This window comes from Podarcis liolepis (assembly GCF_965112155.1).
Source record: "Podarcis liolepis genome assembly, chromosome: 11".
Classification (NCBI taxonomy): Eukaryota; Metazoa; Chordata; class Lepidosauria; order Squamata; family Lacertidae; genus Podarcis; species Podarcis liolepis.
The window spans coordinates 47213001-47230820 of NC_139565.1; the positions used below are offsets into that span (position 1 = coordinate 47213001).

General features: G+C 42.8%; 1 protein-coding gene across 3 annotated transcripts in view; it reads left to right on the forward strand.

Annotated features, from left to right (window-relative positions):
- The window catches only part of FYB1 (FYN binding protein 1), a 49980-nt gene extending 37286 nt beyond the window's left edge, over positions 1–12694 (forward strand). For all 3 annotated transcript variants that reach the window (XM_083465855.1, XM_083465856.1, XM_083465857.1), the window contains 4 exons: positions 2900–3062; positions 8066–8099; positions 9432–9466; positions 9610–12694. In XM_083465855.1, the coding sequence (XP_083321981.1) occupies positions 2900–3062; positions 8066–8099; positions 9432–9466; positions 9610–9632 (255 nt within the window). In that variant the 3' untranslated portion in view covers positions 9633–12694. The remainder of the gene's footprint in view (positions 1–2899; positions 3063–8065; positions 8100–9431; positions 9467–9609) is intronic.
- The last annotated feature ends 5126 nt before the right edge of the window (positions 12695–17820 follow it).

Here is a 17820-nt window from a genome sequence, read left to right on the forward strand (position 1 = left end):
TAACTGTAGGCCTTGCATTCCTGTAGGCCATACCTTTTCACTGGGTGACCACTTGTGGACCTAAAATGGGCATACCTGTGTAAAATCCAATGCATGTGGGACTGTATTGTGTGGTCAATGGAAGACCCTCACTGGATTTAGCCTCCTCTTTCCACAGTAGCCAACTAGGGGATTCCACAAGCTGGGTGAGTGGGCAATAACCCTCTCCCAGGAACTGATATCCCAGAGACAAAACACCTCTGGCATACCCTCCAACATTTCTCTGATGAAAATAGGGACGTCCCATCCACAATGATAATGTTAATATTTATACGCCACACATCTTACTGGGTTTCCCCAGTGTGGCGATCACACAGGGTCCCCGGACGTTTGACTGTCTATTGATCCCTGTGCCACCACTGTGATTGCTTCCTCGCTGCCACCAACCCATTTCTCTCAGGTACACACGGAGTCCAGACAGTTGTTAACATTAAACCAAATAAACAAGTTTATTTTAGAACCATTAACAAGTTTATGGTTTCCAATAATTTTTCTTAGTTTCCTTACCAGCCTATACCTTCCTAATAACTTCTAACTGATTATCCCAACTGTCTATCTGACTCCTCTTAACAGATTCTCTCACATCAAACTATCCCAACCCACAGACTTATCCTCCCTCTCTCTCCTCTAACACCCGACTGACTCCTTAACAACACTAACTCTAACTCTAACTCCTCCCCTTGGGTTCCCACTTGCCAATCACTTCACACTCATTTAACCCTTTCCTTATGACCCAGCATGATGTCACCTAGGAGGGCAAACGCCACACCCAGCCACTCTGGGCAGCTCCCAACAGAAGATTAAAGCTTCAAACATTAAAAAAACCTCCCTAAACAGGGCTGCCTTCAGATGTCTTCTAAAAGTCAGCTTCCAACATATATAAAAGCACAATAAAGCATTAAACGTTAAAGAAAACTTCCCTACACAGGATTTCCTTCAGACGGCTCGGGGGGTTAGATAACTCCATACCCTCCAACATTTCTCCAGTGAAAATAGAAACATCCTAAGGAAAAGTGGGACATTCCAGTGTCAAATCAGAAACTGGGACAGTTTCTCTAAATCAGGGACGTCCCTGGAAAATGGGGACACGGTGTGTCTGCTCTGGTCCTGGAGGCAGTACATAACCATCATGATTCATGGATGTTGCTAGCCTTATCTACCATAAATTTGTCTAATACCTTCTAAAACCAGCTAAGTTGGTGGTCATCCTTACCTGTTTTGGCAGTGAGTTTCCATAGCTTAACTATTCACTGTGTGAAGAAGTATATCCTTTTGCCTGTCCTGAATCTCTTCACCATTCAGCTTTGTTGGATGGCCCTGAGTTCTTTTACGATGAGACAAAAGGGGGAAACTTATCTCCATCCACTTTCTTCTTCTTTTTTTAAACTTCATTCCAAAACCGAAAAAGAATTACAAACATCAAATTCAAAATCCATATTCGTTTTGTAACATAAGTCTATTACATAGTTGACTAAATTAAAATATACTTACCGTATTTTTCACTCTATAAGACGCACCAGACCACAAGACGCGCCTAGTTTTTGGAGGAGGAAAACAAGGGAAAAAAATATTCTGAATCTCAGAAGCCAGAACAGCAAGAGGGATCGCTGCACAGTGAAAGCAGCAATCCCTCTTGCTGTTCTGGCTTCTGTGATAGCTGCACAGCCTGCATTCGCTCCATAAGATGCACACACATTTCCCCTTACTTTTTAGGAGGGAAAAAGTGAGTCTTATAGAGCAAAAAATACGGTAATTGCTATAGGCTTCCCTGTGCTGTATATAAATGCAAAGCAATTAGAAATATTATATTAGAAATTTTTATAAATCCCCTTATACACCCACTCCCCTTCACCCATGTGTGATCTCAATTTTTTTCTTTTTTTACTTCTTCCATCTTGTTGTATTGTTGTAATTTAATAATTATTCATTTGATTCTTTTATTATTTCCTTGCTTACCCCCTGCACGTTTTACACATTATCTATTAATATTCCAGTTCTGGAACCATAAAAAAGGGGGGGAGGAAAAAAATTATCTCCATCTACTTTCTTGGCACCATACATACTTTCCACCCTTTTGCCATATCTCTAAGCTAAAAAGTTCTAAACCTTGAGGTGTTGCTCCATCTCCATTTTCATTTCGGTTGCCCTTTTCTGTACCCCCCCCACAGCTGTTCCACATGCTATTTAATATGTGGCAAACCCCTTGTTATTTTGTGACTGTTAAATACTTGCACTTTTAAGAGCATTATGACCCAAAGATGGGACAGGCCTGCTGTGTGAATGAGGATGGAAGTCATATTCTTTCCCTTCCTACCAGACATAAGGGCATTAACAACCATGGATTTGTGTAATCCTCTCTTAAAGCCATCCAGGTTGTATACATCTTGTCTTCTTTCCCAGTTCTGTCCTTTGAGCATCAGATTTCTATAGACTCCATGCCAGCCCACCAGGTTTTGTTCTGGCTCACCTACACCAACAATGCCAATGAGCCCAGTATCCTTGAGATTTAAAACATAATTTGAACGTGTCCTGTGGGAGCCAGTGTGGTGTAGTGGTTAAGAGCAATGGACTCGTAATCTGGTGAACTGGGTTCGATTCCCTGCTCCTCCACATGCAGCTGCTGGGTGACCTTGGGCTAGTCACACTTCTCTGAAGTCTCTTGGCCCCACTCACCTCACAGAGTGTTTGTTGTGGGGTAGGAAGGGAAAGGAGAATGTTAGCCGCTTTGAGACTCCTTCGGGTAGTGATAAAGCAGGATATCAAATCCAAACTCTTCTTGTTTGTAAGAAGAAAGTGTGGTTTTAACTTTGTGCATAATGCTTTCTTTGTGTGCAATCAACCTTTATTTTGATTTTCACAGTATGAAGGTGATATCCGAGTTCTGTATACTACAACCATATCCCGAGCACCATCTGCTAAGAAGAGAGGCTCAAAAGACTTACAAGTGAAGCCAGGAGATTCGGTTGAGGTTATAAAGAATGTGGATGATACTAAAGTCCTGTGCAGGAATGAAGAAGGGAAATGTAAGTACCAAAACATAAGGACAACCTGCTTTGTGGTCCACAGATAGCAAAAGGTGCAGAGGCTCTTTATGTGTCCCAGAACACTGGGATCTAGATAAACATTACAAGCGATTGCCCCAAATCTTGTTCAGATTAGTCATAGAACTTACTCTGAGCAACTGCTAACAGAACTCTAATTTCCCCTGTTATTTTTTAATATATCCTTGCAAAAATCCTGCATATTTTCTTCTATCCAGGGCATGTCTTTGAAAGCAGGTTCAAGTAATTCACTGTAGAATTAAATAACACACTAGCTTCTGAAATTAAACCAACAAAATACTGTTCAATGCACTTTAGTGCTGTTGATTTTACTCAGTCCACCTTGAGTGAAACCATGTTGCCTAAGTGACCTGCTAATAGTTTCAGTGGGTGCATAAATAACTGCACAATTAATATGTCATGCATGTGCATTATAGTTGAGGGAGCAAGCAAGAAGAGACAAATATAAGCTTTCTCAAATGAGAGATTATTTCTGGGCTGCAAGGCTGCAAAACCATTGGATTCTAGAGGGCTGCAACCAGCCTTAATATAGCTCTGATCTGATCATTGTGTTAGCAATAGTAGTTGAGTTGCTGGCTAGATCACATCCAGAACTAAACTTTCAATAAAGACAGTTTGCCAGCATCTTTGTACATAGAAAAGCCAGGTTCCAACATTTTGTCAGGTTTCAGTGTCTCTAAGAAATGACCGTATGAGCGATGCTGTGTGCAGGTGAGAAGGAGCAGGACTACAGATAAAGGCTTATGCTTAATTCTCAGTGGATGGGGTCACCAAGCGCAGAGAATAGGCTTGGTCTCCAGTGTCAATGTCCAATGTAGGGATGCGGGTGGCGCTGTGGATTAAACCACAGAGCCTACGACTTGCCGATCAGAAGGTCGGCGGTTTGAATCCCCGTGACGGGGTGAGCTCCCGTTGCTCAGTCCCAGCTTCTGCCAACCTAGCAATTCAAAAGCATGTCAAAGTACAAGTAGATAAATAGGTACCACTCCGGCAGGAAGGTAAATGGCGTTTCTGTGCGCTGCTCTCGTTTGCCAGAAGCGGCTTAGTCATGCTGGCCACATGACCCGGAAGCTGTACGCCGGCTCCCTCAGCCAATAAAGCGAGTTGAGCGCCGCAACCCCAGAGTCGGTCACGACTGGACCTAATGGTCAGAGGTCCCTTTATTTTTTTAACTATCATGCCCCCCTCCAAAAAATCCTGAGAACTACAGTTTACCACTCACACTCCTACAGCTCTCAGCTGCCTTAAACCATGGTTCCCAGGATCCTTTGAGGGAAGCCACAACTGTTGGAAGTGGTATAAGGGTACATAAATAAGAATGTGTTATCAATAAATACTTAACGTTTTCTAACTTTCCAGCAAACCCTGTGCAAACATATCTGAATGAGTGATCAATAAACAGCCCACAAGACCTCTTCTTCTCTCTCCCCCTCTCCTCAGTGAGAGTCTGGGTTGTGGAATGACAGGAATGTGGAATGGGGCTTGTGACCTTTCACTTTATCTGCCTACAAATGTCTTAGAAAGGGGGAAGAGGTAGCATTCCCCTGAGGACTCACAAAGGATGTCCGGTCGCTTCTGCCAACAACATGATATTTTGTGAAGAAGGATAAGGAGATCCTCCCAGTGTCTTCCTGGGCAAAGATTCCTCTAATGCAGATTATAAAATAAAGGCATATTTCCTTTATTTTTCTATATATCCAAGAAGAAACATTCAGGCACGTTCAATTTCCATGCAAATTATTGAGACTCTCTTCCTGCAAGGCACAAACCCCACATTTATGTCCAAATGTGTATAATCAAACTGTGGCAATTCTCATAATTGCTGTAACCTAGATTTTTAAGAATTTATATATATTTAAAATATTAGGTGCTGCTATTGGATTTTGCCCTTCTTTTCATTCCCCTCAAAGCAGATCAGCCATATGAGAGCAGAAAACTATTTAAACCCCCCCCCCCCCGCACAACCAGACATTCTTCGCATTTTTTTTTGATAGTGAAACTAATGACAGATGATGTGGCATGGCTATCTGCAGAACAACTGAGCAAACTCCACCCTCTCTCACAAGGCCTGAACATCTGCCTTGTCAGCTTCCACATAAATTGTCGGCAGCTGAGGGGGTTCGTTATTATTTCTGGTTTCGTATCCCACCCTTTCCCAGGGGCTCAGGGTAAAATGCAGCATTTGAAATCTTTAAATAATAATAATAATAACCATAACCAATCCCTGAGCCATCGCTCAGCCAGTAAAATAGCTAGGAAATAAGGTTGCCATTTCCAGCTTTTTTGCCCGGCCCTATTGTTAGGCAGTGTGAAGTGCCTGCCTCAGGCCACAGATACCGGGAGATGGGGATGTGATGAAGGGCAGAGCTGGGTGTGCAACCAAATGTAACCAAGGATGTTCTCCTGTTACCCGTGTGTTGAAGTAAGACCCATCTTCTGTCTATGAAATTCTGAGGGAGGGGCCATTTTTTCCTTCCTCTTGGGTAACAAAATGCCTTGGAGGCAGCTGTGCTTTGCTTGGGCCACACTAAGTAAAGGTAAAGGGACCCCTGACCATTAGGTCCAGTCGTGACCGACTCTGGGGTTGCGGCGCTCATCTCACTTTATTGGCCGAGGGAGCCGGCGTACAGCTTCCGGGTCACGTGGCCAGCATGACTAAGCCGCTTCTGGCAAGCAGAGCAGCACACGGAAACGCCATTTACCTTCCCACCGGAGCGGCACCTATTTATCTACTTGCACTTTGACGTGCTTTGAACTGCTAGGTTGGCAGGAGCAGGGACCGAGCAACGGGAGCCCCGCAAAGCCTCCTGAGCGAAGATGGAGGAGCGCTCCCTCTTAGCTCAGGATGCTTTGCATTGCTTTCTTATTTCTTGTTTTCCTCCCCTAAAAACTAGGTGCGTCTTATGGTCCGGTGCATCTAATAGAGTGAAAAATACGGTAGTTCCACTGGGGCACATTTGACTGCACATCCCTCTCTTCTCCCCATGCATGCCCCTTGTTCTGTGGGCTGCCTGTCCCCTTTGGAATAGATGGAGGGGGGCATAGGGAGAGGAGAGGACCGGGAAGTCCTGTTGCACAAGCGGAAAATCCTCATGCTAGTGGAACTACTCTTTTGGATGACAATCCAGTTTATAACCCCCTGGAAAGAAACTTGCACCATACTTGGTACTCTGTTGCATTGTAAAGACCCATATGTAGAGTTCTGGATTTCAGAGTTTGCTAATGTGGGTGGGAAGCAGGCATTACTCATGCAAACCTCAAACAACTCAAACATCCCAGTGGCTTTTGCTTCTTTGGGTAGTGACAATATTGCAATAACCACTTCACACACGAAAACAAACTAACATGGGTTGTCTTTAAGGGACTTGCCAGCTCACACTCAAGAAAGACATCCTCTCTAAACAACACAATGTGATTTATATATTTTGACACTAAAAATCGATGATTTGCTCTGAAAGGCTTGCTAATGGCAGAGATTATCTTAATGCGAGACCGGAAAGGGGAATAGAATACATTCGTTATGAGCTCATTTCCCCAAGGGAGTTGTCCTGAAGTTGTGGTATTGTCCCTCCTTTAAGGGGAAGTCTTCCTGTCTTGAAATGAATGACAGGAACTCGGGTTTCAAAGGCCACCGAGGGAGTTCCATTATCAGGTTCAGAATGTTTGCCTTGCTGTTTTCAACTGCTGCTGTGGAAGAAAGAAAGTACAGTATCATTCATTCTTCCCATTTTTCCAGATGGGAAACTGAGTCACAAAGGCTGCAATGCGCAAGTCAAGCATAGTCCTTTGAAAAGTCACTCTGAAGGAAGTTCTGAAGGAAGCGGGCCGTGGAATTCTGCCAAGGCCCTTAGCACAGCAGGAACATGACAGACAGATTTTATTTTTGTACTACAGCAGTGACAGCGGTGCAATTGCTGATTCTCACTTCCATGCAGGAGAAAGCAGCCTTGCTGCAGGGCACAGAATCCTGTCCCCTGTTTTTAAAAATCATTCTAGTGCTGTGGATGACAAGAACGCAGCCTGCAGAGCAACAAAAGACTGGGGAGGAGAAGAGGTTTTTTAAAAAAATTACTCAGTGTTTATTAAGGTTTATGATAGCAAGTTAAAATATTTCCAAGCTCAATAGGTGATGGTATAGAATACTCTTGATGTACATTTCTGAAAATGTCTGTCGCATCCATTCAAACTTATCCTGCTCTAGACAGTTTTTGCTCTGGCAGACAGAGGCATGAGTCTTCAGTACACTGATCAGCACTGAGTATGCATTTTCCTTTCCAAGTTTGCAAAACCATCAAAAGAAAGAGGTCAAAGAAAGTGCAATGCATTGCTGTGGGGACGGAGGAGCATCTTCTGTCCCTTTTTGCAATGAGAATCATTGCGCAGCATCACTTTTTCACTTTGAAGGGCTGTATCCGGGGCTTTAGGCTGCTAGCATGTAGAATTGTGAGTCACTGACTGGTAAGTTGTCGGTTACGAAATGCAGCGGAGGCTAGTCCATCAGGTTGCTGCCCCACCAGCCTTGGTCTGCTTGCCTCTTGCCAGGGGGTGGCTGTGCCTGTCATTAGCGCCACCTACTGTTGGCCTCCCTGCCTTCCATCCTATCAGTCCCAATGGCAGCAACCATCACTGAGAACAGCCTTCTGCGTGATCTCTGGACAACGATGGTAAAATACAGAAACAAGCTTCTGAATGGGTGGTGGTGAGGTATTTGCTGATTTTTATTTCACAAACCAGTGCTTTATACCTCCTATAATACGTACCTACCATCTTCCTTTCAGATAGCAGGGCGTCGGTTCCAGCTAAATGTCAACACATTTCACAGGCTAGGGGTAGAATCCCTAGAAAGCACGTGTCCTTTCTGCATTATTGTTTTCACCTTCCTGCCTCGTGGTTTTCTTTCAGCTCAGAAGAGTAATATCAGCTTCAGCTGATGATAACTATGTACCTATAATTTGATTTTACAGATGGTTATGTCCGGAGAAGCTGCATAGTGGATGAGTAAGTGCAATGTTTTCATTTTGAAACTTTTTATAATACAGTATGGTCAAAGCTAGTGAAACGGTTTTGCTTCCCAAACAAGGAACCCCACTCCACTACCACCCCGGCAATGCTATGTAAATGAAGACTTTCCCATAGAATATTGCTAAGTTGTTTTCCTTTGGAAAATTTCACAGAAACAAAAGAAATTCTCAGAATTTAAAGCCAGGTGTTTTTCCTGTTGGTTTTTTTATATATAAGGATAGTGTTAATCATCACGTTCATTGTTTATTGGCAATAATATATTGAGTAAAATCCACTCAGAATTTATCCTGTATTGAAATGAACAGCATATGCAATGCAATAGCTCAGTTGGTAGAGCATGAGGCTCTTAATCTCAAGGTTGTGGGTTTCAGCCCCATGTTGGGCAAAAGATTCCTGCATTGCGGAAGCTTGGACTAGGTGACCCTCGTGGTCCCTTCCAATTCTACATTTCCATATTCAGTATGCCTTGCCCTGCACCTGTTGACCTGTTGCCCAATTTCTTCTTCTTCTTCTTCTTCTTCTTCTTCTTCTTCTTCTTCTTCTTCTTCTTCTTTATATTAAAAACATTTAAATGGTTTCTAAAACAATTTAATACCTTTTAAATATATACTGTACTTTTCCGTGCATAAGACTAGATTTTATACTCTAAAATAATGTTTAAAAATGGGGGTCGTCTTATACACGGGGGTTATCTTCCCCCACTTTCATAAATTTGAGTCCCCATAAATAGTTGTCATGTTATACACAGGGGAGTGTTATACACGGAAAAATATGGTAAGTGGGATCTGATTCTAAGAGTTCATCCTTTTTAAGGTTTAATGTTTTACTATGTTTTTATACATGCTGTAAGCTGCCCAGAGTGGCTAGGGCAACCCAGTCAGATGGGCAGCGTACAAATTATTGTTATTGTTGTTGTTGTTGTTATTATTATTATTATTATCCACACTTCCACTTGACCTGCATTTTGATTCTTTTGCATACCAATTAATTCCCCCCGGGTCTGAGAGCTTTCCTCATTTTTCCATGGCTGTGCCTTGTGAAAATATGATCTTACCCACTGCATAGGATCTTATCAGATGCACAGAAAAGCCAGAAAAGAGAGGCTTTGCTTACCTGAGCTTCAATTCAAGTAAGCTCAGGTTTTCTCAAGGCTCAGCCGCGGAACAACGAGAGAATGGACCGTGGTCAAGTGGTCCATTCTCCATGGAATATGGTCAAATGGGCCATGCTTTTCTATAAGGCAGCTTCCTCTGTTCCTGTGAAAGTAACTAAACCAATTGATTTTCTTTCTTCTTTCTAAACTTACAGTGATGAAGAAATATATGATGATATCGCTGATGAGGGTACGTTACACATGTCCAGCAGAATTGTAGTGATTTGGGATTGAGTAAACAGAAGTATTTTATTTTGGTTGTGTTCTTTTTATAACAAGGGTAGGCCTTTTTCATACTGTATTTACGTTTACATTTCTTCCCCTTCCCCCTAGGCTGCATATATGACAACGATTAGCTGTGGATTTCCCTTCAGCCTGAGCTTCACCTGCTCTGAATCACCAAGTGGTTGATGCAAGAGTGAAATGTATTCCTCACATTGGTTGTTGTCTGCATAGGTACAACGATTTGGTTAAGCTATCTCGCCAGCTTCTGAACTGTAAAGCAGGTCTCACAATGAAGGCATTGCAATGTTGATGGGACATGTCACTATTTTCCTCGATCAGGTTGAGGAAGCAAATCTCCAAACCACTTCCCTCTTCCACCAGTATGGTGAATATTAAATTATTCAGGCAGCCACCCAGTTCTCATTTTGCAAACTTATTTTGTTTGTTTCCTCAAAGCATACACTTCTAAAATATTTCACAGATGAAATTAGTCACACTTATGTGTACTTGCTATACCCTGTTCTCACACCTGAAGCATCCTGGGCCTATTACAGCACTTCTCTATCAGTTATACATTGTGTTCATTTGCTCACCAGTACCGTACTTTTCCGTGTATAAGACAAGGATTTTTTTACTTGAAAGTAATGTCCCGGCAGATGATGACAGCGGTCACAAAATTAAAAGACGCCTGTTTCTTAAGAGAAAAGTGATGGAAAACCTAGACAGCATCTTAAAAAGCAGAGACATTACCTTGCCGACAAAAGTCCGTATAGTTAAAGCTATGGTTTTCCCAGTAGGGATGTATGGAAGTGAGTGCTGGACCATAAAAAAGGCTGATCGCCGAAGAATTGATGCTTTTGAATTATGGTGCTGGAGGAGACTCTTGAGAGTCCCATGGACTGCAAGAAGATCAAACCTATCCATTCTTAAGGAAATCAGCCCTGAGTGCTCACAGGAAGGACAGATCCTGAAGCTGAGGCTCCAATACTTTGGCCACCTCATGAGAAGAGAAGACTCCCTGGAAAAGACCCTGATGTTGGGAAAGATGGAGGGCACAAGGTGAAGGGGACAACAGAGGACGAGATGGTTGGACAGTGATCTCGAAGCTACTAACATGAGTTTGACCAAACTGCGGGAGGCAGTGGAAGACAGGAGCGCCTGGCGTGCTCTGGTCCATGGGATCACGAAGAGTCAGACAAGACTAAACAACAACAATGTTTAAAAATTGGGCTTGTCTTATACACGGGTAGTGCTGAGGGGGGACGAGTGATTGGTTGGTGCCGCAAGCCAGAGATTGTCAACGGTGGTAGTGCGAGTGATTGGTGGCTGTGGAAATGGCTTTTTTTGATTTGCTGCTGCAGCGGCAATTGGGCAGGCGATAGGCGGCTGCCGCCGGCGAGCAGTCAGACATTTGCTGACTTTTGCGTTGCATGTGATAGGAAGCCTTGTTCAGGCAGGTGATTCTCAGCAATCCCCCCAAAAAAGAAGCTCAACAGCTCTGGACAATCTTCCCCCATTTTCTTCATTTTGAGTCCCCCAAAATAGTCTTTTTGAGTCTTATACACAAGGCGCGTTATACATGGAAAAATACAGTAGGTTCTGGCTTTAGAAGCAGGCTGCATTAGCAAACTGTCCATAGAATCATAGACTTGTAGAGTTGGAAGGGACCACGAGTGCCATCTAGTCCAACCCCTTGCAATCCAGGAACCTATCGCCCAACATGGGGCTTGAACCCACAATCCTGAGATTAAGAGTCTCACGCTGTACCAGCTAAGTTGTCCTGACCATGATAGTTTTGTTTGTAACAAGTACTGAACAATCTTGCAATAAGTTCTCTTCGAGTGCATTTAACCCCCACCCACTCTTGCTTTGCTAGCTGTCTTGTCGCATGAAACGAAGCAGCGTGATGGCTTTTTGCATGCATGCATATTAATTTGCATCACACACATAAAATGCTCCGACGTTCTAGGCTCTGGAGATAGGGACTAAAGCCTGAAGAATTTTAATGCAGTTCAAACTGATACAAATCTTAAAACACATCCCCAATATCTCTCCAAAAGGCAAAATAAGGACAAAATAGAGGCAGTTTTTTCACCTCCTCCCACAAGAACAGACAGGTAGTGGAGAAGTAGGGGCTGTTCTGTTAAATATTATTGGAGAATATGCAAATATTCCTCTATGAAGTTCTGCATGGCCTCACGTCCTCTGACTTGCTTTGATCTACCTCTCCCTCCCCAATTAATGAACACTTTGAGATGGACCATTGGCTTTTTCAACTTCTAATGCACTTTGCGGGGTGGGTGGGATGGAGGAAGGACCTGGCCACTGTATTGTTTGTTTGAACTGTTTATATCAGTTGTGCTGCTGAATATGTGAGAAAACACTTCATACACAGTTCAGTCTCCATCATAAGAGATTAGTCTCATATCAAAAGATGCCTGTGGCTTTGCTAGTTGACAGAAAAGACTGGGCGCAAATGGTTCCTCATGCAGCAATACTTGTTCAGCAGACAAAGACCACACTACTTTGAGTGACAATGAACGTCAAAGTCTGCACAACGGAAATTACAGGTTTTTAGTAGTAAAGGTTGCAAGATGATAGGGATGCGTTTGCATCCATATGCATAAGTGGGTGCCATAATTAGCACTAATGCTGATCAGGAGAGAAGGGAACAGGGAGTAGGTATCATACATTTAGCCCACAGCTTCCCTACCGACAGCCGATAAACTGTTTTGCCTTTCATGGGACTGGGAATACCTGTTCAGAACTGGCATCTGGGTCAGATGAGAAACCACACAACACGCAAACGCACACAGAACACAACTGCATGCACAGTTTCTCAGTGTAGAGATACATGCGCTGAAGCTCCTTGCTGACTCAGAGTGACAGAGGAAATGTGCCGCCCTCACAGATAACCAAGGAATATGTTTTCTAAAATTAACTTATTGTGCTTGACACAAAACAAAACTTCTGTGGAGTGTTTTCATTGAACATTCATGAATGTAATTTATGTCGTTGTCAATCCTTTATTTTATGCTGCGTTCTGAGATTCCAGCCTTGGCACCCATCACTTAATTATAGTAGCATCTTGTTATGCTAATATATATTAATCTTGTGTTTTTAGTCTCTATAGATTTTGTTTTACATTTTCTCATGCTTTGGGAAACATTAAAGATTTTATGCATTTTCTAAACGGCAGCATTCTCCTTGTTCATTTCTTCACTCCGAGCTCACCCATAGTTAAGGCATCTTATTCGTTTGTTTTGATTATGAAACATATTTCTAACCTGTCCTCCTTCTGCACAGATGCTAGGGTGCGGCACAACACATAATATCAACAAGCTGCACAATTAAAATTATGACACAGAAATGAAAAACCCCACATCGCGATAAACAGAGATAGCTAAAAACAAAACTGCCGCAGAGTGGGTCAAACAGTAAAAACTTTCCAATAGTTTAGCCATATTTGTCAATTGCTGCTTCTGGGATACAGTGGTACCTCAGGTTACATACGCTTCAGGTTACAGACTTTGCTAACCCAGAAATAGTATCTCGGGTTAAGAACTTTGCTGCCGGATGAGAACAGAAATCGTGCTCCAGCGGCGCAGCAGCAGCGGGAGGCCCCATTAGCTAAAGTGGTGCTTCAGGTTAAGAACAGTTTCAGGTTAAGAACTGACCTCCAGGACGAATTAAGTACTTAACCCGAGGTACCACTGTATCTGGCAAAGCCATCCTGAAGAAGAAAAAGTAGAAGACAGATGTTCAATAAGTATGGCTGGCTTGCCCGCTAAAGGAAAGCACTATTTGGAATGGAAACATGGCCGGGAATGTGGAGTGATATTGCTGTTTTGTTCCATCGCAGCTTGAGGCTCACAAGGGGAAGGTGACAGCAGCAGAGCCACGCTTGGTCCAGGCATAGCCTGTCAGAACCCTGGACAGAGCACAGTTGAAGGTGGTGCCTGGAGCATCTGCACCCACACAAGGGAGAGCTATGCCCTTAGCACAGGGGAGGGGAACCTCGGACCCCGAGGGACAAATGCAGCCTACCTCTGCACACCACTCACGTTCCTCCCCAAGTCACCTCCACCCTCTCCCCGGGCTGCATCCCTCAATGGCCCAGTTTCATTGGGCCCAGTCCTGTTGCATTAGCTATCGACGTTTTTAATACTCATCCGACTGCAAGTGCACCAGGATGCAGGGACCACGCTAAGTCATATCTCCTTCGATTTGGAATGGGGTTTGGTTTAACTCTGTGGGTTTTTCCAAACAGTTGAAAAAGAGCAGAGTTATTTCCGAGCCCAATTGTAAGCTCGTAATGATGAAGGTCCCATTGCATTTTCAGCAACCACACTGGGAATGCAATAGGGTCCCACCCTCTGTGAAACCAGCTAATGTCACTGAGCTTTCTGGCGCCTGCAATTTCCAGGCCAACATATTTCCATACGTTGCAAGGTTGAAAAGGGTTTCAAATGAAAGCCAGTCAACAAGCAGCCTAATGACACTTTAATAGATTAATAAGAACATGAGAATAGTCCTCCTGAATTGGGCCAAAGTGCATCTAGTCCGGCAGGATTGAGATTTTGAGATATGCTTCAAGGTCCAGACTATGGGAAGTCCCAAAAAATTAATGTTTATAATTTGGATGATAATTTGGTCTTTTTATTTTAGTTTTTTATTTTAATTGGATTATTATTTGATATGTTAATTGGATGTTTATTTATTGGAACATTAATAAAAGTGATTTAACAAAAAAGGCGCATCTAGTCCAAAATAATAATAATAATAATAATAATAATAATAATAATAATAATAATAATAAATTTATTTATACCCCGCCCATCTGGCTGGGCTTCCCCAGCCACTCTTAAGCCACGGCTTCAAATACTGTAATACATCAAACATTAAAAGCTTCCCTAAACAGGGCTGCCTTCAGATGTCTTCTTAAAGGATGGTAGTTGTTGTTCTCTTTGACATCTGATGGGAGGGTGTTCCACAGGGAGGGCACCACTACCGAGAAGGCCCTCTGCCTGGTTCCCTGTAACTTGGCTTCTCGCAGTGAGGAAACCGCTAGAAGGCCCTCGGCGCTGGACCTCAGTGTCCGGGCAGAACGATGGGGGTGGAGACGGTCCTTCAGTACTGGACCAAGGCCATTTAGGGCTTTAAAGGTCAGCACCAACACTTTGAATTGTGCTCGGAAACATCCTGTAGCCATTCAGATGCTTATAGGAAGCCGCAAAGCAGGACCCTCAAAAGCATTCTCTCCACTTGCGGTACCCAGCAATTGGCATTCAGAAGCTATGGCAGTAGAAATTATCTATTATGGCTAGTAGCCACTGATATACTTATCCTCCATGAACTGTTGCAATCTTTTTGTCAAGCCATCCAAGAGAATGGTCATCTAGCAGAAGCAAACTGCATGGTTTAACTATGCTCTGTGTGAATGAATTCTTTCCATCTTTTCTTCAAAGTGGAAGATACAAGGCAGATCTCCATGTCTGAACTAACTTCCGTGGGAAGCGAGTCTGAGAAGCAGGCAAATAGTGGTGGGAAGAGGCAAAGTTCTAGGACTAGGTCTTGTTGATAAAATAAAAATGGACAACTCAACAGGTCTAGATGGCATCCAGCAGAGAGTTTTTAACCCAATTTTTTTTTGCTGATCTAATAGAAAACATGTATGGTTTTTTTCTTAAGATCAGTCTCCCTACTTGAGACCTGGAAAGTGTAACAACAATTTTTTAAAAAGAAATCCAGAGGATATCTGGGAAATTACAGATCAGTTATCTTAACATTGCTCCAGGAAACCCAGTGGGATGCATCATTAAAGATAGGATGTAGACGAACAAGTCTTGCTGAAACAAAATCATTTGTAAGAACTCAATCATTTAGGGTGGCACCACCTGAATTTTTGAACTCCCTGCCTATTGAGATCAAGCAGTCACCTTCACTGTACACTTTTTGGGATCTGCTAAAAACATTTTTGTTTAGGCAAGCCTACCCAGATGCTTATAAAGCTGAGGTAATTTTAATGTTTAAGTATTTTAACTTCTGTATGTTTTAAAGTATGCCTATGATTTTTTTCCTTGATTTTCTTGTTGCTTTCCTTGCCTTTTTGCAAACTACTTTGAGGTTTCTTACAATCAAGCAGGGTATAAATGTTATGAAACAAACAGGCAAACAAATGTGTTTACACAAACTGCACCAGTGGCATCAAATGGGTCAGGTATGTTTCAGTCAATAATGTTTGGTGATGTTGAGAAGTCCAGATGGATTTTGCGAAAGCTTGAAAATTAGACCTGTTACCTGATTGGGGATTAAAGAAATGTTAGTGGATTATTTGTACAAGCTGTATATTAATATTCAGTTAAATTCGCATAGGCATAAAACCAATATTTCTGAAATGAGAAAGGTACAAGCAAGTTAAGACTAAACCAATGATCTTAAACTAAACTTTTCCATTATTTTGTAGTGGCTCCTTCTTGTGTGGGGTTGGAGAAAGGCTTTACTTTCCATGAGGGATCCACTCAGTGCTTTTTTTCTGGGGGGGGGGGACGCATACCCTTAAACATTTTGTGAATCCTTGTACTTTTGTCCATTTACTGTATTTATTTTTCCTGATTTGAACTATAAAATTGGGATTTTCTTCAGTACCCCTAAACATTTTAAGTAATGTTTAAGAAATCTTTAATCCCTAATCAGGTAACAGGTCTAATTTTAAGAAAAAAATTGCTGGATCCACTTATTTCCTTTGTCCAACTTTGTACACCATGTCTAAACATGCGGACACTTAGCAAAGCTGCTGTGGAAGTGCATTCACTGCATTTCTCCCCAGAGTCCAATTTGCAGACAAGTGTCATGTGAGTTTGGGGCAGAAGCTGGCTATGGATTGCACTGCTTGGTTTGTGACATCGCAAGCCCACAGTGGTAAGTCTCCTCCCCACCCCCTGTTGAGTTTTGCAAATGCAACAAACAAATGTTGAATTGGCTAAGCTTGCATGTGGTTTAAAGAAAACACATCTGACCTATGGGACAGATATGAGTTTTCATTCAGTGTTCAATTCATTGACAGATACAGCTATCAAAACAATGGTAAAGCACAACTAGGCATTAGGCTTTCTCCATGGGAGGTGGGACAGCGGTGGGGAATTCCCCCTTTTAAGTAACATCAGTATGGACCTGTGTCACTCTGGCCAAACAGATTTTTGCAAGTTTCTGAAACACTATTAAAGCCCTTGGAACCATTTTACTAGAGGCAAAAGTGGAATAAGCAGAGATATATTTTTCCAACAACTTCCAGCTCTTGGGGTGAGAAAAAAGCATTTTAGCTGCCTTAAATCTCTGTGTTGGAAAGTAGAAAAACAGTTTCAATACTGTAGTCAGGCACAATTATTCTGAGTGTCAACAGGAAGCAGATAGTCATTTTTTCAAAGAAAAACCAGTGACTTTTCAGAGTAAAACCACACACCCCATAAAGTGTGAAACTGCACACACTATTTGTTAAAAGTTGTGAATTGAATTTAGTGCCTTTCATCTGGGGTTTTTAAAATGCTATTTGCACAGCACATAGGGCACATTACACGTCACACAGCCTTTAAAATGTAAATTAAAAATGCTTTTAAAAGCAGACTAATCATTTGTCATGTATGATAATGACTTAAGATGCAGTGCTGTACGCAGGTTGTTACTTGCACTCCTAGTCATGGGTCCCCTGCAGATGGCATGGATCCAGTATTTAATCCATATTTTATGAATGTCCCCTTAGACTGTGGTGCCTTGAGAACATGTTCAAAGAAGCCAGAGACTACCAGTGTGGATACTCCCGCAGGGGGATTTAAAAAAAAACTCTACTCACTTCAGGGGCATAGGAAAGGGGAGGCGGGGGGACCCAGGTGCCATCATGGAGGGGGGTGACAAATTATCAAGGAACAATTACTGCCCTACTAGGGCAGTTCATAGGGATGTGGGTGGCACTGTGGTCTAAACCACAGAGCCTAGGGCTTGCCGATCAGGTTGGTGGTTCGAATCTCCGTGATGGGGTGAGCTCCTGTTGTTCGGTCCCAGCTCCTGCCAACCTAGCAGTTTGAAGGCACGTCAAAGTGCAAGTAGATAAATAGCTACTGCTCCGGCGGGAAGGTAAACGGCATTTCCGTGCGCTGTTCTGGTTATGCTGGCCACATGACCCAGAAGCTGTCTGTGGACAAACGCCGGCTCTCTCAGCCGGTAAAGCGAGATGAGCGCCGCAACCCCGGAGTCATCCGTGACTGGACTTAATGGTCAGGGCTCCCTTTACCTTTACCGCGGTTCATAAAAAACTTTTTTAAA